General features: G+C 39.7%; 1 protein-coding gene and 1 long non-coding RNA gene across 3 annotated transcripts in view; one reads left to right on the forward strand and one right to left on the reverse strand.

The window, feature by feature from the left end:
- Positions 1 to 24490, reverse strand: part of AQP9 (aquaporin 9) — a 29316-nt gene extending 4826 nt beyond the window's left edge. Inside the window, exons 1-5 of one of the 2 annotated variants that reach the window (XM_084532894.1) lie at positions 24165 to 24490; positions 10868 to 10994; positions 7105 to 7242; positions 5394 to 5512; positions 3503 to 3720 (exon numbers count right to left, since the gene is read on the reverse strand). In XM_084532894.1, coding sequence (XP_084389020.1) covers positions 3503 to 3720; positions 5394 to 5512; positions 7105 to 7242; positions 10868 to 10994; positions 24165 to 24266 — 704 coding nt within the window. In that variant the 5' untranslated portion in view covers positions 24267 to 24490. Of the gene's footprint in view, positions 1 to 3502; positions 3721 to 5393; positions 5513 to 7104; positions 7243 to 10867; positions 10995 to 24023 lie in introns of both variants that reach the window. The other variant, XM_084532895.1, reaches the window with a different exon arrangement.
- Positions 1 to 26512, forward strand: part of LOC311443045 — a 41097-nt gene extending 14585 nt beyond the window's left edge. The window contains exons 2-5 of the long non-coding RNA XR_014697040.1: positions 6386 to 6482; positions 9393 to 9546; positions 11243 to 11361; positions 26394 to 26512. This is a non-coding gene — a long non-coding RNA (uncharacterized lncRNA). The remainder of the gene's footprint in view (positions 1 to 6385; positions 6483 to 9392; positions 9547 to 11242; positions 11362 to 26393) is intronic.
- The last annotated feature ends 1001 nt before the right edge of the window (positions 26513 to 27513 follow it).

Consider the following 27513-nt stretch of genomic DNA (forward strand, 5'->3'; position numbering starts at 1 on the left):
AGAGGAACTCTACGGGAAGCTGCCAGGGAAATCTTGAAGCTGTACGGATAATTATATTGTGTAGATTTGTGCAGGAGTAAATGTGCTTGTTGCAATCCAAGAACAGAGCAGTGCTTATCTCACGGTGCTACTGATGGTATTATTATTCCTTGCGTAAAAATGCCTTGTGTGCGTTTATGTGTGCATATTTTGCCTTTAGAATTACTTAAATTTTGCCCTGCGGGTATAATGTAACTCGTGATATCGTTCTACCGAGTTTACAGATCTGTTTGGTGCTTAGTCATGACTGTTTGCCGAGCCCCTGAGTTTCTGGAACAAGCATGGACAAAGGTCTTACCGAATTAACCAGTGCAACACGCTGCACATCAGCTACCTGCGTATAATCCCTGTGTATGCGTGTACGTGTGGGCGTGTAATGAAGGTGTTTCTCAGCAGGTTTCTCTCTGTGCTTGTGCCACGGCCCGACTTGTGCCGTGCTGGCTCCTGCCTGACCTGCGGACCCCGGCCTAGGCTTGCAGCAGCTGCTCCCAGCTGCGCTCCAGCCATCCTCTGCTAAGGCGGCGGCCGCAAAGCCTTTGCAGAGCGCGATGCCAAAGCTGCAGCGAGCTGGGGGCACGGCTGAGCTACGAGTTTCCGCGACCCTCAGCCCTCCTTCGCTGCAAACAGGCGCAGGAGCTCCCTGCGGCCGGCACGGGGAGCAGCGAGCGGCGCTCCCTGGCGCAGCGCCGCCGGCCGCGAGGTGTCAGCGTTCCCGCGCCCCGCCGCCTCACAGGGCCCGGCCGCGCTCCGCCTCCCTCAGCGGCCGCGGCTTCGCGCCCACCGCCACGGCGGCTCCGTCGCAATAGTCGAGGCTGCGCTAACCACACGTGGGGTTTTTCTGAGCGTATTGAAGTGTTAGGTTAAGGAAGGCCGCTGTGTGTCTTCGTGGTCACGGGGCAAATCGCTAGAAACGTGCCCAAAGCCGGCCGTTGCCTCCCATGACAGGGACTTCTCAGGTGCTTCTGAGGCGGCCCGCTGTGCTGAGCTCTGCAGGCACCATGCAGATACCCGCACCCAGCCAGGTGCAGCCGGCCAGAACAGCTTCGTGGGAGCCTCTAACCAAAGCTAGGCTGGTCCCACTGCCTAGGGAAACCACGCCACAGCCTGTGTCACAACCCGGGAGCAGGTCTTGGGGAAACTGCTCCTTCAGGTGCGTGCCAGTAACAGCAACGCTTACAGACCCCACCTCAGCTGCCTCTCAAAGCCCTGGACAACACCGTGGTCCAGTGGGAGAACTCCCTCCGGTGTACTCACAGCTCGCTGCCAGATAAAAGTAGAATTTACTGGTCTGGTAAGCATGAAGAAGGGTAAAGTGGGCTTTCCTTATGAGCACTGATTATCTCAATGTATGGAGCACAGCGTCAGAGAGTCTCAGCCTTCTCTAACCTAGTCCAAAGGGCGGCTTTCGTGGTGGTCCCTGGCTGCTCTGTACACACCACTGAGCATTCACTGACCTGGACAGAGCGACTCAGTCACCCTGTGAAATGCTTCCAGGCAGAGTTTAATGTCTCTTCAGTATTTCCTATTGCTCAGTTGGTGCAACACTTCCCTCATGCCTCAGAAGAGGCTTCGTGCTTAGGTCTCAGTTCCTGCCTTTTACCAAAGAGCTTAAACACCTGTCTCAAGCCTGTGAATCCTGGTTAGGCCAAGGCATCCAAGGTTTAGTTACCAACTTTGGCTGTATCACTTAAGTTCCCTGTACATATGTGATGCCAGCAGAGCACAGGGAGGCTCAGGATCCCAGCTACAATTGTACAGACTTCTCATGTGGCCTGTAGCTGATCCAAGGCTTCCAGGCACCTAACAAAGCTCGAGTTCTTCCTAAGTCCCATACGGGTTTGCTCTGTAAATGGATGAGAAAATATTCATGTTGTACCACCCCCTTGAACTTAGTTATAGCTGTAGGATTCTAACAAGGTAGAGAGGAAAACTTCTTCCTCAGTTTATACTTCCCTGAGACTGCAGGAAGCTTGTTCTGGCCATGACCAGAGATACCATATCTCGCTTATTATGTTCCCATTTTTAGATTTCTTAGTATGGTTTTTACAGTGGGAATACATTTCTGCCTTGCATATAAATTCTAAAACTAATTTAGGGAAGAGCCCATGTTGGTACAGATGTAGACTTTCCTTGTAATTTCTTAAATATCGTAAATTGTAAAGTCATATGATGTTACTTTTGGAGAGGAGTGCAGTTCACAGGTATTTTGTGACTAGATCACAGTACAATCAGGCTTTCAAACTTTTCAGCAATGTAATATCAAACTTCATAATATGTTACAGATTCTAACATGTAATGCTATAGTTAATATTATAGTAAACAACTATTAAGAGGTATTGGATGCTAGGTATGGGATATCACTCTGCAGGCTGCCATTCTAAGAAGCACAGTCTAATGGCACAGTGGTCAGAGCTGCTGAGGAGGAAAAGTTCAGAGGTAACTGGGCTAGAGAGCAGACTTCAGCCTCGGGCTCACAAAAGCTGTGTTATATCCCAGCCTTGGAGCTGGCCCGGGGCATGACTTTGTGCCTGTTTCCTCTGTTCGCAGTGTCTTGCTCTTTTGTATGAGAAAAGCCTTGCTACTGTACTCCTCTACCAAGGCACTTGATTTGTGTAGATGGAAGTCATACTACGTAAATACAGATTATTTGTACTTAGTGAAGTAGCTAAAATGAAATCTCTATTAGCTAGGGTTCTGTAGCAATCTACAGTACTTCTGGGGATTCCTACTTGTAAATAACCGGAAAAACAAAGCATACAAAAATAAACCAGAAGATTCAACTACTGATGACAGATTACTCTCACTTAGACTTCCTGGAGTGGCTTTTACACTAGATATGTGTAAACTGTGGATTTGATGTTCAACTAATTAGCTATGTGTTTGGCCAGCCAAGAGCGTGTGTGTGCCTGTGCACACATGCACAGGGATTTGAGAGTGTGCTCTGAAACGTGGGGAAATGAAGGGAGCTTTCTTTCATTTACTCCTTCACTCCCAGCCAGGAAGTCAGGCTTTTAGGTTGTTGTATATTTCTGCAATAAGTCAGTAGTAATAACAGATTAAATCAGTCTGATACATCTATGTTTTTATAGCACACAGTATATATTCCCACCTAACTCTCTCATGATTTCTTTTTTTTCCCAAAAGCTGCAGTAGAAGAGAAGAAAGCACTTATTTTATATTTTCAGTGACCTCTAAGAATTTCTAATATTTCGGGAAGGGTCTGCTTGAAGCAATGATTGATATTAGAGATAATGTGTGTTTGATTTGCCCTAGAAGCAGGAAATCCTTTTTAAAGCCCAGTACCTAGAGCATGTCTGACAAAGTGCATGAGTAGTTTCTGGTATGCAAGGAATTACCTATATGTATATAAAGGATGACTTGGTACCATGTTGGATCAGGATCCTACTTTCCTAGGAAGCAATTTGAGCCAAAAGCATTTCACTTCATATCCAGGCTTACTTACGTGAATACTTCCATTCCCCATCCTGCAATGGCTGTGAAGAGCCTTGGGCCGAGGTCCCTGGCTGGGTTCATGGCACAGCCACTGTTCATTCCCAGGGAGCAAGTAAGAACTATTATAAGAAGTCCAACTGCAATTGGCTCCAGGCCCTTTGGTACTCTGTTATTTCTGGTGTCAAAAATAGCAAATATAGCCAGAAGAAGAACAGCTGTTGACATCACCTGGCCAATGCAAAGAAAATAATATTGAATAAATATGTGCAGGTTGCTTCTAATAATGAAAAGAAGAGCTACAACATCTCTATGGATTGTGGTGGCTTAAAGCTGGTATTTAGATCTGTCCCACTATACAAAGTATCACAGTTTGAACCCCAGTGTCTCTCTAGTTCACAGTAAGGAGGAATTTAGATATATGTGATGAAAGAAAAGAACAAGAAATGTGCTGAGTACACAGCAAAAACTCTGCAACAACCTGGTGTGGAAAAAATAGAGGATTTAAAAGGTATTTCCTGTGTGAGGTCTAATGCTTTGTTTCCACATCTTTTTTTCTGTTCAGTTCAACAGTTTGTTTTGTTTTGTTTTTTGTAGTTCTGCTCTGCCACTACACTGATAAAAAAAGTGCTTTATGTGACAGTAGCTTATTCTAATAAATTACCAGACTAAATATGCACCTCTTTATCCAGACACTTCACAGCACAGGGGAAAAAAGTGAAGTCCACAACATCCAAACTGAGCAGCTAAAAACTTACCCAAATCACCTGAATTAAGGTTGCATGTGTAACTGTAACATGATCTCATGATCTCTCTATTGCATATACTAATTGAGCTGGTGAAAGAAATTTTCTTGGAATGACTTTCTGATGGAAGTGCTGCTCTGCTTAAATCAAATGTTTTGTAAATGCTGATTTTGCTAATAATTAACTTTATGGAAAAACAGAAAGAAGTTTCAGCAATGTCAAAACATACAATTTTTACATTGATTTTAAAGTGACAAGTTTGGGCTTTCTTTTGATTTTATTTTTTGTTTGTTTGTTTGATTTGTTTTCTTTTTTACTTCATCTGGTTTTGATTTTAAAATATCCATTGGCAAAAGGATCTTAATGGAAAGAAAAATCTGCTGCCTGCTCCAAAACAAAATTCAGAACTTGTCACAAAAAGTCACAACAAAGGTGTTAAGGTTTGTTTTTGATTGTTTTTGTTCAGATTTCACAATTGTCCTGCCCTTTACACGAGGAATTGCTGTGCTCTAGCAATCCCTGGTTTTTCATAGCTCAGTTGCACAGTATTTGTTTCATGTATGCCTGAACAGGTAAATTGGTGAGAAGTAGTGAGGAGATATGAAACTGCATTTTTCACTGTTGGGTAAGTGGGACTAGAAGATACAGATGGAAATGAAATAGAGAATTTTGGAGATTCTCTCAGTGATTTGAAAGAATAACAAATATCACAAATCTATTTGCAAAGAGAAGGTTGGAGAGGAGGTTTATGGTAGCAGAAAACTCTGGTGTTACACTGGCTGTTTAAGCATTTCTTAAAGAATCACAAAATGAGCTGCCTTTTGATGCAAATAGACATAATGCTGCTGAAGTTTATGGAGAAACACTGATTTATGCCAGGGAGAACCTCTTACACAAATCGCATTAAACACATGTAGAGTGCAACAATTAATATGATGTATGTGGAAAGAACAACTTGAAATTAACGTGCTTGTAAAATATGGCTAAAATGTAACCCCCGCAAACAGCATTGCATTCCCATTGCTGTTGTACATAGTGATGTATGACCAAAATGGTGAGAGTCATCAGACCCGTTAAAGAGCTATGTATTTTTTATTGCCTAGTTTTATAGTTTTCAGTATGTTTAATTTGTAGAGTCGAGACAGCAAGTGCACTTACCTGATCTGCAAATCCATTTATGAGGGATAGGTATGGAGCTGGATATGTTGCAAAGATATGTGCTGTGGCATTAGGTCCTGTGACTTCAAGTGTTCCGTTGCTGTACTCCATAAAGGCGTCTGTAGAAAACAGCAATTACCTGGTTGCACTTCTCCATAAGCATTAGGTTTGCTTGGACTAGGATATATATGATAGACGTGTGCACTTCACATGCTCATCTGAAAATGCTTATTTTATCTGGGAGCATAGTTAATGGATTTGAGGTGATGCGCTCATTCTCTCCCGTCTCACCTCTCCTCCTGTGCATTGAAGGACTTGGTTTATGTATCACAGCCTTCAAAATGGGGCTTTTTTTTTTTTTTTCCCCTGCAAGGGAGAGTTTTCTGATTCTGAGCACATTTGCATTATTCTGTAAGAGGTGCAATATTTGGCACGATGCCCTGAGAAATGCATAGCATCCTGACTGTACTTTGTAAACTTTTGGAATTCCCAGCCAGGAGGAATTACTGCTATTCTCTTTGACAGTTGTGCAATGACTTGTTCTGGGTATGAGCTCTCCTGAGAGACCTCCTCTTCTAAACAAGTTTGAATTTTTCACTCTGCATGAGCTTAACAGCCAACTGCTATGCTGGTCATCCACAAGGGGAAGGGAAGTAGCCCAAAATTTCACTTCATAGTTTATTTAAGTTAGTGTATTTGTAAATCCACATACATCTATGTTAGTATATTTTAAGTAGTGTAATATGACTTCTGCATCAGAATAATTTGATTGCAAGCCCTGAAGTTCCCAAACTCTAACACTAACCTTAAACAAACAAAACCAAAACCAAACAATCAAATTAAAAAATACCACCAAGCCCAAAATAGTAACCACAGTCCCTAACTCTAACTTTTTTTTTTTTTTTTCTGCTCCTGATTTCTATTGGTACTGAACACCTAACTGATTTACAGTAGGCATTTCCTTTCTTATTTTTTTATTTTCTTGCATCCAGACCCAGCACAGCTGGGGCAGAAGCAGAATTTTGGAGAAGGTGATTAAAGGAACTGATCTGACTGAATGGATTCATCAACTCAGGGACACCTGTGTATGTAAGTCAAAGATTTACCGAGTTGTTTTTCCCTTTGTGGCACACTATAAAATAGAAACATGCCTTAAGGATAGGGGTAATCTCTCCCTCCTCCCCCAGTATGTGACCCCTTCATCACTACCTGGAGTTCATTGCCTTGGAGAGTTCTCTGTCTAGGGTGGTCTGCAGTTTAGTCAGGAGGGACTTGATCTCATATCCTGTAACCTCAATGAATGGCATTGGTGATACTAGCCTACAGGCACTTGGATCACGTCTTTAATGTTTCTAATTTGCCTGGAAGATGAATAGCCCTATATCCTGGCTATTAAGTAATTTAAAATCCTTACTGAGAAATACATGATCTCAGAGTATCTGATTTCCCATGAATAATTTTTCTAAATTTCAGAACATTTCCTGCAGTATAAGTGTTTCAGAAAAGTTGTAGGATATCTGGAATGTTTGAGCCTTTTTTTTCCTTCAAATTCTTTATACTTTTTCCCTTTTTCTTTATGGTTTCAGCCTCAGTCCTGCCATTAGCTCTGTGTTAACAGTCCTCTGCCTGCTTGGCATTTATTGAAAAACTGGGGCCTTAGAGACAGCCTGACCTCTAGTTTGTCCCATGACCATGTCTAAGGTGTACTCACCGTAATAAATCCCAAAGACAGCTGCTGCTCCAACAAATGCTCCCAGGAGTTGTGCTAATATGTAAATTGGTAATTTGGTCCATTTTAATCTTCCAGTCACGCACATGGCTAATGAAACGGCTGGGTTTATGTGACCACCTGAAAAATAAATCACAAATTAAGTCATATGAATGACTCAGATACATGAGAATAGGTGGAGGATTTGTAAAAACGTGGGCACTTTTGAGCATGAGACTATGTACACGGTTTCCCAGAGGTTATTTCGTGACTAAATGCTGTTTGCAATTAAACTGAAATAAGTTGGATGAAACTGGGGAGGAGGAGGAGGAGGGAGCCAGTATCCACCAAGATGCACTAAGAACTTCCCTACTGATGTTCGCAGACTGTGCTATGCATCAGAATGCTGTCCTGCAGTATATAATCTATGAATCTGCAGATAACTTTTCTAGAAAAATCCTGAATCTGTCTTATTGGTTGTGATGGGAGGGTCCATCACTCTGCAGGTATTCTCTCTCCTCAATGACTTTAGCTTTTTATTCATTTTTAAGGGAGGACTGGAGCAGCAAAACATCGATTCAATTTAACAGTCATGTATTCAAAGTAAGGACTATTTCTGACTTGATCATATTCTGAATCTTGAGCTAGACCCTGACTACACTCAAGAGAAATGGATTTCAGTCATGTTCATGTCCCTCTCTTCAGCAAGGGGTTACCTCTGAGCTCTGTTTTCATGAACATAAAATAACATTAGGGTTGCCCAATTTCATGCTGACTGCTGGTGAACCATGCCCAATGGGAGAGGGGAAAGCAGTGCATAATTCTTTATCACACATTTTCATCAAGCTCTTATACCCTGCAGGAGGGTCCACAATGAGGGAACTGATAAGGCACCTGTACCAAATCAGAGAATTCCTGTGCAATTTCCCTCCTTCACTTTTAGGAGTAGCTTTACCTGAACTCACACATAGGAGACTTTGGCAACACTGGAAGTCTTTGTGATGGTTTTAATTTCTGAAATGCATTTATTATCATACTACATGCTAGTAACTTTCATCAATACCTTTTATCAACATAGGGAAAAAAAAGAAAAGAAAAAAAAAAAAAAGCATTGAATGCCTTTGGAAAACTTCAGTTTTCACAAATATGTAGTTGATACTTAAGAAATCCAATTTTCTTGCCAAATAAATAAACAGATGTATTCCATGGTAAAAATACAGTAAAACGCAAGCCTTGCATGGATGTAGCAGGTCCATTGCTTACCTTCCAGGCAAAGTCACATTTCAGCCCATAGTGCTATCAGAAAAAATGGCCTTTGTCTTTAATAAAATAAATAAAAAGAGAGTGACCTTTGTCTGTCAAAGGATAGTGTTGGAGACAGGGCCTCTATGTACAGTTTCTGTGTTTGCTTGCACTTCAGGTCACTGAGTCATTATCTTTTGAAATCCAGGCACCTTTGATACATAAAGAACTGACAAACACAGATAACAAGCTGGATAAAACCTTCTTTGTATCATTTCCAAAACTCTGACCTGGTAGCATCAGTCTTGAATTAATTTTGAATTCCTCACTGTGTTTCAAATTCTTCAGTGCAGAGCAGATAGATGGATGGCACCTTGTTTAACAGCCCTTCATGTGAATTTTGATAAATTGTTGTCTTGTCTTTTGTTCTTTACTCTGGCTGGAATGAATCATTTTACTTTCTTTCAACACCTGATACTGTTCCCCACCTGTATATAATACAGGGTGATTATGATGGTCAGGACAAGTCATATTAATATTAGCAGTCTGATTAACATTAAATCTGCGAAGGAAAAGTCTTGTTGAAGGTTCTCATGCTGACATAGGGGACGTAAAAGATTCTTGGTTCCTGTGCCACTGGCAGTCTCATGATTTAAAAAATAAATAAAGTCTGCTTTGGAAACTTCCCCATTTTTTCTAGTTACAGTGAACACAACGAGTTTGACTGAAATGCTAAAGTTGAAAAAATGGTGGGAAATTATATAGAGGTTGAGGAAAATGAGATGGAAAAAAAGCATGGAAGGGAATTTACCTAGATAAAAGAACTCAAGTTCACCAGGTGAAGACAATAAATTTTGTGTTACTGTGAATTTAGAATTCCACAAAGAGTTGATGCAAAATATTTTAGCGATATGTAAACATGAGACTTCATGGCCAAAGAGCCATGGAATTTGCTAACAAGGATATATGGGAACTGATATTCTAAAATGTCTACCAGTAATCAGATGTTGTCCCAGCCTATTGAAGTGTTTGTTTCTATTCTTTAATAGAGAAAATGCACTGCATGCAGAATCCTTTGTCGTGGGAAAAAACCTCAGGAAGCACAATACTGCAACCTCTGCAACCACTGTGACCTGCTGGAATTGAACTCTAATTTTCTGTATAATGGAGATGAATGCCCCTAGAGATGCCAATATAGGAAAGGTTAGTGTGCTTACAGGGTATTTTCATGATACTGTATTAGAAGGTTTTATCTGCCTGTGTGTAAACCAAGAGCTGCAGCTTAAAGTTGTTCAGATAATAGGAACATACTGCTGAACTAACTTTGCATTTTATCAATGCACCATTCTACTCGCTTTCAGTGACAGTAGCAAGACTGTTTTGCATGTTTTGTAGTACCTCAAGCACTTTCTAATAGGAACTTAGAAACCTCCTCATGCCTGCTGTTTTGTAAAATAAAATGTAATCTCTTTAGAAGAGAGATTGCCGCAGTAGTTTCTGCTGTGGCAGCTATTTATTGATCCAGTTATACGTCCCTACAGATACCTGCCCAGATGAACTTTACCCCCGTCCTGAATGGTCAGAAATTCATCCATGACAACTGGAGTACAAGGGAACCATTTGCTGTAAGAGCAATATAAACTCCACATACAACATGGAGTATTATGTATTATAGTACATAGACCATGTATTATTACAACTCATGAGTTTCTGTTTTACAGGGAGGATTAAAATCTTAAAGCAGTTATACCAATGTTCCTGGTATGAAGTGGGTCAAATTGAACAGTAGAGGTAGTACAGAATAGTAGAGAAGCAAGGCACGGCAAATGTAGCACACAAAGACACCTGTGGCTTAGCCATTCTTACGATTCCTACCCAATATATAGAGGAAACATTAAAGCAGAAACAAAGGGACAATGGCAGTACACTGATAGTGTATCACAGAATGTATCTCAAGTACTGAATCTTTTTGCTGTTTCTGCTTTCTCTAATCTGTTTTTTCTGAGAACAAACAAAGCGAGTTTCTTTTAAAATTTGGGGCAAGGAGGGGACTTGCTTGTTATAAAACATGGCGAGTTGAATTGTACTCCCTAAAGCAAACTCTGCTGCATATACCATTTCATGGGTTGTCCTGCCTCCTACCTGGCTGGCAACCATTTTCGTTGGTGAACGCAGGATTCTCTAATCTTTTCCTGGTTATTATTGACAGAATTCTCAAAGCAACACCAAGTGGATTTCTGGTTTGCGCAGATCACTGCTCATAAAGGCCAGAGGTGTGCCAAGGGTGTGAACTACCACATGGTAGTTTGGATTAGAATTTGTTGGAAGTGTTTATCAAACAGAAAAATAGAAGGAAACAAGAACACAAAATAATTACTAGCAAAACTCTGATGCAGATTCTGCTGTAATGGTGTTTGTTACTGATAGATACATCACTGTTTATTCCATGAATTGGAAATAATATAATAAGGTAGCCTTAAAATTGTGGCAATAAATGCTATATCAGAAAACAGAAGTCACTTACCAGAAATCCCCCCAGACACGTACACTGCTATGGTGACTGCCATTGCAAATCCAACAGAGACTGTCATGGGCCCGCCATGTGCTCCTCGGCTAAGGACAGCCTGCGCCACACACCCACATCCAAGTGCCTGTATTTTAAAAGAAAAATGTGAAATCTTAAGCATGTCTGTCAAACGTTATTGGTTAGTTTGCAGCTCTTGCTGATGTCCAGGTATAGCTGAAAATGTTGTTTAAGTATTGAAAAAATGCTAGAATTTGCCATTAGTGGCATGGGTACCATTGTCACCTTTACCACAAGGAACATTTACTCTTATTTTCCCCTGTTATGTGACCAGAAAGAATGTCTGGTAGTAAGAACCCCTCTGTCTCTCTACAGAAAACACTTTGCAACTATAATGGTGTTATACAACTCTGAATTTGGAGCCTGGTAAATATCTCACAGTCTCCACAACAAATCCCTGAATCTGAAAGTGAAGAGGGAATTATTTCTTTGTGGTAAGTTTCCAATTCCAGATTGTAGTTATAAGCAATGACACAAAAACAAACAAACAAACAGAAACACTATAAAATACTTTTACTATAAAAGTCATGAAAAATAGTCCAAAAATGCTTTATGTTTAATACTGAAACTCTGGAATGAGACAGCTGTCTGAAGATTAGAGCGTGTGTTACTCTTACGCTGCCTTGATGTCGTATATTGCTCTGTCAAAACATGAACTGCTAGACCTTACTGTCAGTGATTTTAAAATGAAGACAATAAATGAGGAAGAAAACCAGAACAGGTAGTATGACTCTGAGCCATGCAAGAAGATTCAAGACTAAGGGCAAGAGAGATGAAAATCTAAGAGCTGTTATGGACCAAGGCAAAGAAAAGACAAGTTAGGGCAAATCATAGTGAAATCAGACAAATAACGTTTGTAGCATCATAGTTCAGACAGACTTAAAAGTAAGTGGTTACTTATACTCCTGAGGTATAATTTTTCCCCTTGCTGTGCTCAGCTAGCTTTCTGCGAATGCTGAGTGCAGGGTATGTTGTAGGGAAAGGGAGAGGAGCTCTGGCTGTGGAGCACAGTGAAAGTCTGGATCTGGCTGGTTCAGTGCTGTTCTAGGATGTACAGGAGTCAAGAAGCTTCAGGGTATTTCATGGGCTTTCCCATTTGAACAGTTAATTCAAGTGGGGATACCTGAATAGTACACGTTGGAGTATACTCAAGAGATTTAAACTAACTTCAATTTTATGCTGGTTCTTCCCAGAATGAAATTCGGCAAAACATTTAAATGTATGCTTAAGATAATCTTTATTCAGTTCTAAAAACCGTGCTTAGCTTCAAGTATGTATTTAAGTCCTATTGAGGTCAATAGGAAATATTTTCAAAGGTACAAAAGGCCTTTAGCTTAGGATGGACTAGGTGGTTTGTGTTTGCTAGAAATCAATTTGTCTCTTTGAAAAATCTCTTTTTTAAATATATGCCTAAGTATTTCTGAATAAGGACCCACCATTTAATGGAAGATACCACATAATATCTGTAATCTAAAGTCTTTTGCTCCTCTGCAGGTATAAGCAATCTGAATCATAACATTTCTGGGATGTGACGAGATTTATCTTGAGCAACATTAATTAATTTGATGTTAAATTAGATATTTATTTTCCTCCTTTTATGGTACATGGGAATCTGTTTGGTTTTTTTTCCTTCTCATAGAAGTATTGCATCTTACCCAAGGCAGTTGCTTTGGATATCTCCTTGCTTCACTTTAGCATTCTGCCATTACTGCACGTCACCCATGACCGTGTTGTAAATGACCTTCCTAACTATGCATATTTGAATACCTGAAATATAATTGTTGGAGAAAGGCTTGCTTTTAGTTGCAAGGCAGTTCCATTCAGAAATGTGTAATGAGAAACAATGTAATGGGAAAATCTCTCCTGCCTTAGAAACAGACTATACCAAAAAGATTTGGTGATTGAAGTTTAACAAGCAAGTCCTGCCAGAATAGATGGAATTTAAACAGGCAAACTCAAACTTTTGTTTCCATTATTTCCCCAAGGTTTTAACTAATTCCAAAATGCGATAGAGAAAACTCTCAGTAAAATTACTCTCAACCAGCTTTGCAATGCAGACAGAGTTTGTTATAAAAGTGCCCCAAGAATGTGTCGTTATACCCAGGTGCAGTTCGTGCCTTGAGGTTATAATCATGCGAGCAAACAGAGCACTGTATGGTGCCAAAGTATTACAGCTGTCAGGATATGTGAGGGTAGGGTGGTGTTAGATAGCAGTAGTTTATTGGACTGTATAATTGGAAGTTACAAGACATTCAAAGCTGCAGTCAACTGCTGTGCAATGAATGGATGACATACGACTACGTTATGCATTCTCTCATTTCTGTTCATATCTCATACCTCGCTATTCCAATGTTAAGCACAAATGCACATGCAGATATAAAAGCAAAACAAAAAACATTTCAGCTGTTCACAGTTGAAATTACATGGTTTTTTAAAACTTCATATGAGAATTCTACACATCATATATTTATATATTTAATGAATATGGAAAGAATGGGTGTGCTGAAATTTATAAAGTTTAAGATTATGGCACAAGGCTAGAGGAGGTGGATGTAGCATGCTCCAGCATTCATTTTTCCAGACTTCTCAAAGGGAGTATTCCAGGAATTGCACCAAGGAAGATTTAGTGAAAGGTATGGCTCAGATATGGAGGAGTATGGGATGGTCTGCGGCCCTGTGTGAGCTGGGGTACAGTTTGCCTTTAGGGAAGTAGTTAGGTCTACAAGTATGTACTTATGCTTTGAAATGGCATGGACAAAATTTAGCAAATTCAAAAGAAAAGGCCATTGTTTTGAAAATAGTAACCTTTTCTGTAAGGGTGATAAAAAAAAAAAAAGAGAACAGGAATGGGAGAGATGGTTGTAGAAAAGGATAAGGGACAGTAACCACATCTATGTACCTCCACTACAAATTCACATGAAGAGGGAAGGAAATAACAGAGGATGGCTGTGGCCTCCCTTCCCTGATTACCACAACCAAGAAGAATCATAGAGAAACAGCTGTGTAGTCTTCTTGCATAACAGCTACTGTTATACTCATTACAGGGAAATATGCAACTGCAGATGCTCTATTTTTGTGCTAACCGGTCTCAGAAAACTGAATCTGCAAACAAGAAGGCATACAAGCCAGCCTGAGCACAGCTGCACTGGCTTTGTGCTCAGTGGATGTTAGGGAGTGACCGCCTGCTCATGTATGACCAATGAGGCAGGCACAGTCCGTGTGTACCCATTTGGAGGTGAGGAAACTGGGGACTAAACCTGCAAATCTGAACCACGTCACAGAAATACTTTATCTGCTGTCATTTTAAGGAGGAGAGAAAGATATATTTTTCTCATGCTTACTGCTACTAGGCTGACATAACTGGAAGCTATCACCTAATCATGTAATTACATGAGCAGCAATTTAATACCCTGTGAATCTCTGCTTGGCTGAGTTAAGACCAACTTGATCATCAAGTTGTAACTAAATATTCTAAGTTTCTAGGCCAAGCTCAGCCACCAGTGCACACACACAAACCCAAGCACACAAATTTGATGGGACTGTAATTTAGAGTAGAATATAGCCAGGTATCTTTATCTTATCTTGTGTTATGTTACCAGGTTTTCATCTTACCAGTTGTCTATCTCCTGATCTTAAATTTACTGAAGTAGTTTCAGTTCTGACTTTTTTGTTCACAAAGTAATTAGATTGCTGTCATAAATAATATGTCTGGGTGTGGAATAGCTGTCTGCAAACTCTGCCAAAAAAAGTTGCTTCATGGACATTAGATCCTTCCCATTGTCTTGGGTAAGAAGGCTAATGTTAAGAAAGGAAGACAACTGGCCTCTTGTGAGCACAATGTCTTGTTATTCTCTAGCAGCTTGCAGAACTTTATCCCACTCAGACTGAAGATCACAGTTCCTCTGTCTGCACTGTTTTCATTTTTTATTTCACAAATGTGTGAAATAGCAGTTTTAAATGTAAATAGGATCTCCTGCAAGATTGGAATCCAGAATTTTAGGAAATCTGTTTTTCTACATGGCCTGTAAAGCCTTAGACATCTTAGAGCATAAAGTTTATAGTAAAAAGACCCCTTCTTATTAAACGTATCTACTGGTAACATGCATTCATAGCCATACACTCTAACAGTAAAGAAGCAGCCAAGTCTCCTGCTTTGTATCAGTGTGGAGGCAATGATGTGTGTTTTTTTCTATCTTGTACATCACCAGTTGCCAAGCTCTGGTGAGTTAAACTCCTTCAGTGGGGTACCACAGATGTTCGTGAAGGCAGAGTATGGCCTCAGTGGCTCCACAACTGACGACACTGCTAGAATACAAGAAATCAGTGTGATACAGTGAATCCAGAGTCAGCTGTTACAATAATAATAATAATAATAATAACAACAACAACAACAACAACAACAACAATAATTTATTTCAAAGCTGTACTCTTTCAATAGAGAAATATTAGAAAAATTTCCATTTTAGTTAGTTTCAGAATTTCCATTTTAGTTAGTTTTCATGACATAGTTAAACAGCTACAGGTAATTATGAAGAATCTCCAACGACTTCTCCACCACTTCACAAGTTTCTTTGTTCAGGAGAGGCGGTAACCCTGCCCTTTCCCATGCCACACTCCCCGTGTTCCCCAGACAGGCATTTCCTGCTAGTCAGAGCCTCGGCTGCTCCCCTTTTCCAGACTGGATGGGCCTGCAGCATTGCTCTGGGTCCTGCCGCAGGTGCTGGGTTCCTGCGCCATGCTGTGAAGGGGACAGGCTCGGGTGCTGTGCAGCATGTTATGCTAAAGCTGTGTGCTTGCTGCAGGCACTCTTCTGCTATCCCAAAGTTACCTCTCCTGAGCCTGCAGAAGCACAGCAGTACTGCCGGGCCACTCGAGGACATGAGAGCAAGCCCTGGCATTTCATTTCTAAGGGAGATTGCCACAGGTTCTCCACACAGCCAGGCTCAGCACCAGGCGTCTCGGCCCTTAAAACAGGAACACGGGAGAGGGCTGGGAGAAGTGGTTGCATTTCCCCTTCACATCAGGTAGGGATCTCCCTGGCCAAAACTGCCCATGAGAACATTAGAGGGTTGATTGTAATTTTCTGTAGTTTTATGCAGGTTTTTTTCTCTGGCCCCATTAATATTTCTATGCATGATCACCCAAAAGGGTGTTGCTTATTAGAGTAGTAAATAAACTTTTCAGATGAAAGTCCAATTACTAAATTGATGGTGTCCTTCTAAAGGGTTCTAATTCAGAGTGTATTTTAGAACTCACTTTCATTTGTACTCTCTTATTTACAAACCAATTCTGATTAAGAATTTATCTGTTTGCATTTCATAACAAGGTGTTTTATCATGGATTAGAAAATCTTTACATACAGAGACATGGTTTTGCTATGTTTGTGTATTATGTATAGCCTTGATTCAGCCTGGGCTCTTAAGCATTCTTTCAACAGAGATAATAATAACAGATAACAATAGAGATAACAGATAATAGAGATAACAAAAACAGAGATGCGTTAGGTCTACTGAAATTCAGGGCATGAGCTCTGCAAGAATTCAAGTCAGAGGAAATTCCCATTCGTCCAGGAAAAAGCAATCTTCATCTCATTTCTTGTCTAATATTTGCCATCTTTTGTTAAATCAGATAGTACTTAAAAAGTTTAAGGTGAGATAAAAATAGAGCTTAACAGGCAAGTAATTTTAAAATAGCTTAAAAGCACATGCCTTTTATTTTATCATTAATTACATATTTTGGTGGGGGCAGGGGGATTTTTGTACATTACAATTTAATCAAACTTGGAGTAATAAAAAAATCACTACATCCGTTCTCCTGACGATCCCCTGGGACACGACCAATATCCTCTTAGGTTCAAATGGATTTCCCTTTATTTTTTTCAGACTTACTGTTTAATAAAATAAAGGTTTGAAAAAAAAATCATTTAGTTAATTAAATATTATAGACATAAGCCTTCAAATGATTACCATTTTGAAACTTTTTTTAATGACGGAAAGCATTACTACTCGGAGACATGAATGTAAATTTAATAAGGCTTTGGATGAAATGTGTACATAAAGCTTTTAAAACAAAGATTTGACTCAAATTGCTCTGTGGGAAAAAAATAGTGAAAATATTGAGGTACAGACCATGCTCCGTTATATAAATTGATGCCTTTAAATTTTTATTACTGCTTTTGCACATGCAATAGGAGACAAATAAAAGATTGAAATCACTTGAAATGCAAAGGTCTGCATTCTCTCATATTTTATTATGATTAATATTGTATTCTTCATCCTGAAATGCTAAAATGCTTTTCTTTCCTAAATTATACAGGGTAACTGGCTTGAGTCAATTTCTTGAGAGAAGATTGTTTTTATTTTCTTACTAAGTTTTAGAAATTTAGGAGAGAAAGGAAATGAAACATTTCATATTTAGATGCAAACTCTCAGGAGTGAAACATGGCCCCTGACGAAGGGGCTAGGAAGCAAAGATGAGGCAAGGGAAGAAAACCTTACCTAGTAGCCTCATAAGAAAAGGAGTATATTCAGGTGCTGCTGACCTCCCAGGTTACTCTTACTCTTGAGCTGAGGTGTGCTGTTCTGCTTTGCTTCCTACACCAACTGAAAAGATTACAATCTCTCTAAACTAGTATTAAATGTGTTTAGTCTTCGTAATGGTGCTTGGAGAATGCAGGAGCATGCTTTGACATTTCTGAGAAAGGAGGTTTTCTATCATCTCTTAACAATATAAGCGTACATATCTTTGACTCTCATTTGGTGCAGAAGCAGGGCAGCTGGGGCTTTGCTGTGCCCTCATGTTCGAGGGGCATGGTTACAAGTAAAGACTCGGTGTTTTATTTCTAAGTTCTTTTCTGTTGGGGAAAAAAAAATGTTTCTTTGAGCTGAATGCTTCCTCTTTTTTAGTAAAGAAGCCTTTTAGGGATGGGTTAGAAGGAACTGAATCAAATTCTCCTTTAAACCAGACCATGGACTGGAGACCTCACTAGAATGCATTTTTAGCCAGAGTGGTTCATTCATCTGACAAGTTGAGATCACAGAGACATAAACTCACTGTATGGCATGAACTGAATCTGTTATCTCTTCCAACAGTTTATGAGAGTTTTAAAAAGTGAATAGTTTTATTACTATTTTTTAATTTGGCCAAAGTTTTTTGGGGAAAAAAAAAAAAAAAAAGCTTGTAAGTCCCTCTGTAAAACCTAAACTGACATTTTACACTCTCATTCCTTCAAAGATTTCAACTGTGAATCTTCTGTGAGGCTAAGGGAGAGTGCCTACACTTCAGTTCTATAGATGCAGACTTTCGGGGGGAGAAAAAGAAAAAGCATCTACAGAAAAACTTCTCACAAAATCAGGTTCAATTTACTGGAACCTCTTGGTTGAACAAAGAGAGCCGTTATATGTTAGGGCTGATATTGCAAAGTTCAAGATAACTCTCTTCTAAAACTTTCATGCAATACAGAACATCTGAGTCACCTGAAAGTTTAAAATGTCATATACTGGAAAAAAACAACCACAATTTTCGCAGTTCAGTTTGTACTGAAAACAAAGGATTTCCAGTGAATTTTCAGAATTATTTGCTGTAATGAACACTTCAGGGTAAAAGAATGGTTGGGTAACCTTCCTTTCAGTTCCTTCACATTGCTAACTATTTATCTGAATTAAAGAATGACTTCAGGGAGATCTAAGTGTTTTCTAGAAAGAAAAAAAAAAAGTTATTTGATAATGTAAAATCACAGAAATAATAGGACTGTACAACAAGACCTCCTTACACTGAGCCCACCTGAGGATCTTTGTCACCACTTTGACTTCTGTTTAGAATGCTAATCTCGTACAGTTGCAAGAAGGTGGAAGAGTTTGCACATCTTCAACAGAATCAGTAGCAAAATGTAAGGTCTTAGAATATATACAACCAGTAACTGAAACAGAAAGGACTCTGAGTTTGGGATGACATGGAAAGGAAGCCTCTTATTCCCATAGAATGAGCGGTTTTGGTCTGGAAGTTCAGGATTAAGTTCTGTGACGTCACATTCATGAGTGACTTCAATTATTTAGTGGTTGTACTATAATATTACTGCTAGAGACCCTAATTTATGGATCTCTGTGGAATATGAACCACTTTTCAGAGTACAACCGTGGCTGAGACTCATGGTATTTGTAGCATTGTATAATATTTAAAAATCTGTTGAGCGATATATCACAATTATAAATGTTTTAATAATCTTTTTTGTCTACCTTTGACAAACTTAAGTTCATTGTCTAACAGGCAATTATATAAGGTCCTGTACTGCAGGACAGTCAGTGCTAATCTCAAACAAATTTGTTAGAGATAACTCGTACTTACTATTGCTGTAAGCCATTTCATTCTATACAAAGTGTCCGTTTCACAAAAATTTAGAACAAGAATTTATTTTATTTGTGTAAAAGTTCTAAGTAATTTTGTATTAAACACTAAACGCTTATCTAAAGAGTAAATGATGAAAAGCTAGATTTGCTTTAATGTAATAATATGTAATAAGGATTCTAATGCATGCTTGGAATAATGGATATATATTATTGTAGTGTTGTAAGTAACATGCACTGGAATCTATGGCTACAAAAAGAAAGATGTTGAACAGTTGCTTAAACTTTAATCTTCTAGGCTGAACAAATCCATGAAATGTCACACTTAAAAGTTTTCAGGCAAGACTGAACTCCCCAAGAAAGCAGAAATGATAACTTACATGATGAGGTGGTCAGAATATGAAAACAAGACAAAAAGATTTTGATGAGCAAAAGGTAAATAGCCATTCTTCTAATTAGTTGGATTGTTTGCAGCGGGCAATGTCATGCACTCAATTCATGCACGTGCTGCTGCACTGCAGCCTATGCACACACAAACGTTTGCTTCAGTGGGAGTTTTGCAAGAGGCTCCCTGCTTCCAGCTGGGGTCTGGGCTTCAGAATCGAAAAGGAATCCTTCTCCCTGCTAGCTGGCTTTTGTGTCCCTGTTTACTCTGGGTGAGGCCGTGCACAGTGAGAACTGTTGGAACATTCATTTAGTTTTCCACTTGGTACAACAGTAACAACTGAGGATGATTTAATTTGCTCAGTGTTGGTCATACTCACTTACTTGACTGTGTCCTTAGAGAAGCAATAGATAGGGAAAGTTTGCAAATATGCTGCCTACTGGTCTTTGTATGCTAAATGGAAGCCTGTACACTGCTCTGGACTCAGGAGATACTGGCTCTTGTGCAGCTCCTTTCCGGGAAACTGTTTAGTAAGATGCTCTTCAGAGTGAAAATGAAATACAAGCTATGTTAGGTGAGCAGTAGCTGGTAAAGGAAGCCACATGGCCCATTTGGCTTCTCTTTTTGGAACTATTCCAATTCAGATATACGTAATGGCATAAGCCAGAATAAATCCCATTTTGTTTGAGAGCAATGCAGCCAAGTCCCAAAGGGGAAATATGGAGAGAAACATGATTAAAAGCAGAGAGGCACTTGGCTAGTTGAGTTCCAGGCAGACTCACTGAAAAGTCACATAAGCCATCTATCTGATTCAGCATGGCTTCTTTGTGCTGATACCCAGCTGGTCCCTCCCACAGTAACCCACAGTAACCCACTGAGAGGAAACATACTGAACCAAGAGACATGCTGGAAAACAAAAAGCTCCCCAGAGTGCTCTTTCTCAAGGGAGGCCCCAGGACAGCCCCAACTACAGAAGGCTGAGGCTGAGACTGGGAAACGTGTGTATGCACTGGCCTCTGAGCCCACTGCACTGCAAAGGGGCTGGCATTCTCCCGCCTGCAGGACCTGTTGCACAGGTGTGGGATGGAGGGACCGGTCCCAGAAGTTGGTTCTAAACACATTATGCAAAAACTACAATACTCAGTATCCACTTCATAGAAAGCGTCTTCATTTTCAAATGTTTGTTCAAAACTTTATAGGCAGATTGTATATTTGTGAGGATATTCATTTTAAATTACAAATGGCACAATGAAACTTTGCAGGGCGGGGGTTTGCCGTGGGACATACCAAGGCAAATGCAAGGCATAGACAGGAGCTCACAAATAATGTGCAAACAGAAATACCAAGCCTAATGCACATTCCTCATTGCCTATGCTCCAAGTGTAACCTAGTTATATTAAAAATGCATCGCTATGTTTGTTGTTTTGTTTTGTGTTTAATAGAAAACACGTATGTGTTTAAGCACACCATTTTCTCAGCTTGATGGCACCTCATAAAGTGAATGTGATATAGTTCAAGACAGTAACCAAAAGCTCACTATAACCAAAACCACATGCAATTTGCATTTGGTTACGGACTGAAAAATGGATGTTTTCTACTGCTCCAATTCTTGTCCCAGAATGTAACTGGAGAAGCTGTGCTGTGCCTTAGGGAATAATTCACGGCCTGATACTGAAAGAAATATTGTTCCCCTGGAAGAATAGGTCTAAGAGTAAAGTAGCCTAATCGCCAACAGGATTACCCAGCCAGGCGATAACAGCAGCTGCTCTGTATACCATTGGATCTGCCTATACAGCAGAGGACTTCCAGATTTGTACAGTTTAGTGTTGTTCACTGAACCCTCAGAAAGCCTCAAATCAGACGCTTTGGTAAGCAGAGAGAGGGGCTGGCAGCGGCTAGCCCATAGTACCAAGGCATGCTGTGCAATATAAGCAGATCTGTGGAGCAGCCAGTTTAGAGGACCCAACTATGGACGTCTCAGGGTGGGGATTGTTTAGCCGTATCTCTAGTCTGATCCAGAGGCTGAGCAGCTATTAACGGTCAGCACATTTGCTGTGCTTCTGGAGCTCTCCTTCCACTTCAGTTTCATCTGAAAAGAATTCAGTTTGCAGGCTCTGAGACTATGCTGCAGGGCAAACCACAGCATATTAAGCAGGGATGACCAGGAGATGTTATCCAAACTCTACACCCAGGGACTTTTTCAAGGCTTGTTGTCTCAACTCTGTTCAGCTCTGCAGGTGGAGCCCTTCTCACCTCCAGGGGAAGGCTTGTTATTTGCCTGATGTTTTAGGTGTCCTGAAATTAATCTTACAGATTTTACACTTTACAGTTTGGAAAATAATATTGCAAGACTTGAGAGTTACTCAGGACGATAACTTAAGCTCTTAATAGTGCATGGTCTGTGACGTTCTCCAGAAGAAATAGAAATAGGTGATTTGGGGGGTGGAGTTTCACCCAGCTGGCTTCTAGAGGTACTGGGCTGATCACAGGTTTAGGTACCATCAGTTAACACTGACTTCCAGAGAGAGCCTGTGGATAATGGAAGGGCTCATCCCTGCCCCGCTCCCTGGCACAGGTCCTCCGTACAAGCTGTAAAACCCATCCCAGTGGCAAAAACATGGCTTTCAGGAAAGATTCAAATGAGCGTGAACTCACTTTCAGTTTGTAACAGGAATAAAACATATTTGTAGTATAGTGGAAAAAAGCTATCACTTCTTTTGCATACATAGTCTGTTTTTCAAGGATTTCTGCCTCCTGACTTATCAGGGTGCCCCTTTGATTAGCTCCAATTTAAGTTAATAGGTTTAATATTTGTCTGCTCTTTAAGAGAAACAACTTACTAGCTGACAGAGCCTAAAAGCAGTAGCAATAAATAACAGCAGAAAAGTCCATTTCTTCCCAATAAACTTTGTACTGCTGCTAACTTGCACAGTCTAAAAATAAATCAAGGTATCTGAGCACATTGAAAGCTTCAGTTTAATCCATGTGAGTATCTTCTCTGCTTTAAGCCAAGGCTAAAACTAGAAAGGGTAAAATAGAATTAAGAAATTCAGTCAGATTATCAACAACAATTTTAAAGCTTCATCTTCTATATTCATATGGGGAATATAATAGAAAATGGACTCCGTGTTTCCATTTCCTTCTAGTCGTGTGCAGCAGGACATTAAATAATAGCATTTGCAATCTAATCTGCACTTTAATACGTTTTCTTCACTTGCTTAATTGTATTAATGGACAGAGGAGGATGATCTTGTGGCGAGGACAGAGGACTGGAAGTCAGGTGATCTGGGTTATATTCAGAGTTCTGCAACAGGCTTCCTGTGCAGTCTGCTCTAATCAGGTTTGCTAATATATAAAATGAAGATAATGACATTTCCCCTCCTTACCAGGGTGTTGTGACACTTAATTCATTAATGTTTGTAAAGTGCTTTGTGGTCCTTTCTTCTAAATGTGCTCCTTACTGTAATGTCTTATGGATCGTATTAAATTTGAGAATAATGTTACTTTAGTGCCTGTGCACTTCAGTTGGCTGAAGTGTAGTAAAGACCATTATTTTCATGTATTTTATGAGCTACTGGAATTTTTTAGATGGCTTACTTGAAATTTAGCTAATATAGTTACAGTTATAAAATATACTATGTCATTCCTCTGCCCAATTTTTATTTTTTCCTGCCCTTTCACTATGATGAAATATTTAGCAATAAGCAAGACTGTCTTGTTCAGACTAAGAAGAGGAAGAAAGAGTTTGGCATAAATATTCTAGCTGCTTGACTTCCAGCTCTGCTACTGAGCCTGCTCTCTACCCTGGTAAATCACCAGACAGCTCTGTTTCCCAGTGCAAAATGCACAGAAACCTTGAGCAAGAAATGAAGTTAAAAAGCTTTGCGGATACGAAAACGTGGAGCTTTGTTATTTACCTAATATTGTAACAGCACTACAGAACCAAGCAAATGTATAATTTATGTAATACAGTTAAAAACAAAACCAAAAATAGTTAGCTTACAAAATCTCTGAAGATTCAGCAGTGTAACTGCATAAATTCACTACGAGTCACATGGCTAAATCTCCATGTAGCACAGGAAAATAACTCAGCTAAAATACTTTTAAATGTGCAATACAATAGGTTTGTTAAAGCAAATGAAAGGTGTGCATACAACTGAAAGTAGAATAAAATGCTGAGTTTTTAAAAAACAAATGCAAGAGTATTGTTAGTATTCACTGTGTATATCTGGATGTTTTAAAACATAGTTGTTCAATGAAATTCTGCTCCTATAAAAATCAAACATTTATCCTTTGTAAGATATAAAGCTATGAGTTTTTAATAGCCAGTGATAATTACATCATGTGAAGAAAGGAATTATAAACTTACCAGAAATAGAAGCAATTCATTCAAGGGTGTGCAGGCAGTAACCACGCTGCTGGTATAGTACAAGAAAAAGCATACATGTCCCCTTACAAGCACTGTCCAACATTAAATTAGTAGGAAGGAAGGAAAGCAGCTGACACTTACTATCAATATAAAAGTTCCCAGGAATTCTGAAAGGGCTTCTTTAACCAAGCTGTTCTTCAAGGCAAATTTCTCCTTTAAACTCCTTTTGCTTTTCCGGCTCATTTTGGCTTCCTCTATTGCTCTGGTGCCCTAGTTACAAATACACACAAAATTTGCTCTGTAATCGTCCCTGCTTCAGCTGAACTTTGACACTTTTACTTATACATTGAAATATGAGATTTCATCCTGTACAGCCAGTGAAATCATCTGACTGCAGGCATTGACAGAACCAACACAACATGCCCTAACAATTCATCATGAGTTTTCCATCGTGTGCCTTGTCTGAGTATGCTTCTATTTATACTGGTTAGATAATACCAGTAAGTTTACAATCAGAACTTTTCTTTTTTCTTGCAGAATGGATTAATCATTACCTTTCTGGCTACATTACTTTTTTTTTTTTTTTTTTTTTTTTTTTTTCCTTCCTGGTAAAAATGAATAAAATGTTCCTGTCACCCTAATTGAGATGAAAGGCAAAAAGAGAAACCACAAAGTAAGGAAACAAAATATGGTTGAAAAATTCACTCTGACCTAAATTGAGATTTAAGCCATGCTACCACTGGCTGTCTGAAACCTTTTCAAGAGAAAGTTGTAAAAGAGAGTGAATACTTGTGAGGATGCTATGCTCTACCCTGTAAATAAAAGCTCCTACCTGGTTAGTCCTGAGAGATTTTAGTGGCTAATGAGGAGTCTTACCTTGGTTGTATGTTGAATTTGTATATTCACACACGATGCTCTTTTTGGACTCAATGCCTTGCTCTCGAGTGACCTGCCCTGTTTACAAAAGAGCAACGAGGCAGAATAAATTAGGAACATTTAATGAAATCTGCTTTGGTCCAGTGGCTCTCTATAATGCAGTATAGGCAAATGAAGCTCTGAGAATGACTGTATGTTCCCAATTATATTCAGCTTAAAAGCGCATAGGTGCTATAATACGAAGCATTATATTATTATTGGCCATTATCTTAAGACCTGAAGTTGGTGAATATCTCAAATAATTAGATTTCCTAGAGAAAATTATTACACTTTTAATCTTTTATGCATTGTGAATGCATTTATCAGTTACGATACTAACCTCACTGACATGTCATCTGGTTGATTTACAAATATTTTCTGTCATTTGACTTAACACCAAAGGCTTAGCCCAGTTGTGGTAGGTTATTTTAGCATGTGTTGTAGATGTCCAGTGCCTCAGTTTGTATCTGTCCTCTTCCTTGTTTTACCTTCCTGGCAAATGTGTTTAGGTCTGTCAGTACTGCCCTATTCAGCTGTGAATAGGACAAAGACTTAGGGAACTGGGCAAATGGGTCACTTCTACAATCCCATCAGTGTTCGTCTTTTCCTCAGTCTAGGATTTGTTGAATGTTCACTACAGCTGTAGCCTCTTTACCACCACCAGTTTCATCCCTCTTACCACCCAGTTTACCCTCGCTATCCAATTTTAATCCTTAAGCCTTTTTGCATGTTCTTTTCGCTATCTCTGCCTCAGCATTCAAACACCACTTCGCCGTTAGCCGCTTCAGAAAATGCTGGCCTCTGGAGAGCCACATAGGTGATGAGTTGCAAGAAGACTGCATCTGTCCTGGTGCTGCATGAGCTGGGGGTGCACCTGTGCAGCAGCAGGCACACACAGATGCAGAGGTTTATTCCGTAGTGCAGGCCTGCACTTGCACAGAGATGGCTGAAGCTGCTTCTGGGAAGCCACAGAAAACAGCTTATGTACTGCAGTTTGAAAACCTTTACCCCATACGGCCGCAAAACAAAGATATTTTTCAAGACCTTAATTATCACAGGATGTTAAAGCATATGTTTATTATGTCTGTGAGAGAATTTGTCTTGCAGAATTATGGGTAGAGTAGAGCTGAGGGAGGATCCTGAGGAGGCCATTTATTACAGGAGGAATGAGATAAACTGCTTCCTCTCTTCCAGGAAAATGAGAAATAAATAAATACATTTATGAAAGCAATTTTTAGTTGTTTGTCCATAGCAGATCTTTCTCTTGTGCAGATGCAGGTCTCCCTCACAAAGTAGTATGCAACTACCTCTTAGTTTAGTCTCATAACAGGTGTGAAAGCATTAACTATTTTTCAACTAATGACATCAAAGTAACATGTCAGTGACAGAGACAGAATCCCCTACTCATTTGTCCAGATGATGTTGCCTTTCCCATATTTTTTTTTTTCTTTACAGGGTGGAGAACCAGGTTCCTGACACAAGTATGTACCGTTTACACTTGCCTTCATCAGATTTTCTTCAATAGTTTGGCAAATCTTTCCAGCTTTTGGCAAAATTTAAAGTCACTACTACACTTTTAAATATTTTTTTTCAAATGCAAAAAAGGGGCAACACATAAAATTTGAATTCAGTATATCCTTTCATTATATTCAAAATGAGATTCTAAAGACATTTCCCAAATGTAATAGATATTTACATGGCAGTATGTGAAAGTTGAGTGAAATGTAAAGATGAAAGAAATGCAGGAAACCTTTGACCTTAATTACTAATCCATGTTCCCTGATACTGCCTTTTTGTCACATACAATGCTTGGACAACCTGGCTGAACAATGGAAAGAAAATAGCACAATGATTCCTGTTCTCTCTGCCAAGCCCCCTCACCTGGGCCCTGCTCCCAGTGTCACAATGGTAAAGATAAGAGCTTTGCCACCAGTAAGTAGTAACAGCTGTGTAGTCTGAGGGAAGTAGTTGCAGACAACTTTCAAAAATGGAGGTCATATGTAAACAAGGATCACAGAAAACAGTACAAACTGTCGTCTTAAATGTGGAATCACAACAGGTTACCAAAAAGATTTTAAGGAGCACCTGGACTAGAACGTAGGAGTCATACCAACTTTTTCAAATTTCTTCCACAGAGGAGTCCTGGAAGAAAGTAGGTAAAGCTATAGAGGATGAAAGTGTAGAAGAAGCATTTAAGCTGGTCAACTCAGCAGAAAAGCTAAAAGATTTGGTTTTGACTTGCTAAAGAACCAAACTTCGAGTGGGCTGAGCATGAGGAACTGTCCTAAAATGAATTCTTGGTAGGACAGAATATAGGAGAAATTGATATGTTAAACAGTGCCTAATTGCTGGAGCTGTGCAGAATTCCCTCAAGGAATTCCAATGTTCTGCTATTGAAGTGCTAGTACCAGGGAGTTGGTTTTTTGCTGAATCCGATCTTAAAGCCAGCAAACTGGAACACAGGACATTTAGCACCGATCCACTGGTCTCTTAAGAGAGGGCTCCAAGGATGATCATGGGAACTACAGAACTGTCAGTCTGACTTCCATACCAGGAAAGTTAGATGAACTGTAGT

The sequence above is a fragment of the Aythya ferina genome (assembly GCF_964211825.1).
Source record: "Aythya ferina genome assembly, chromosome: 11".
In the NCBI taxonomy this organism is placed as follows: Eukaryota; Metazoa; Chordata; class Aves; order Anseriformes; family Anatidae; genus Aythya; species Aythya ferina.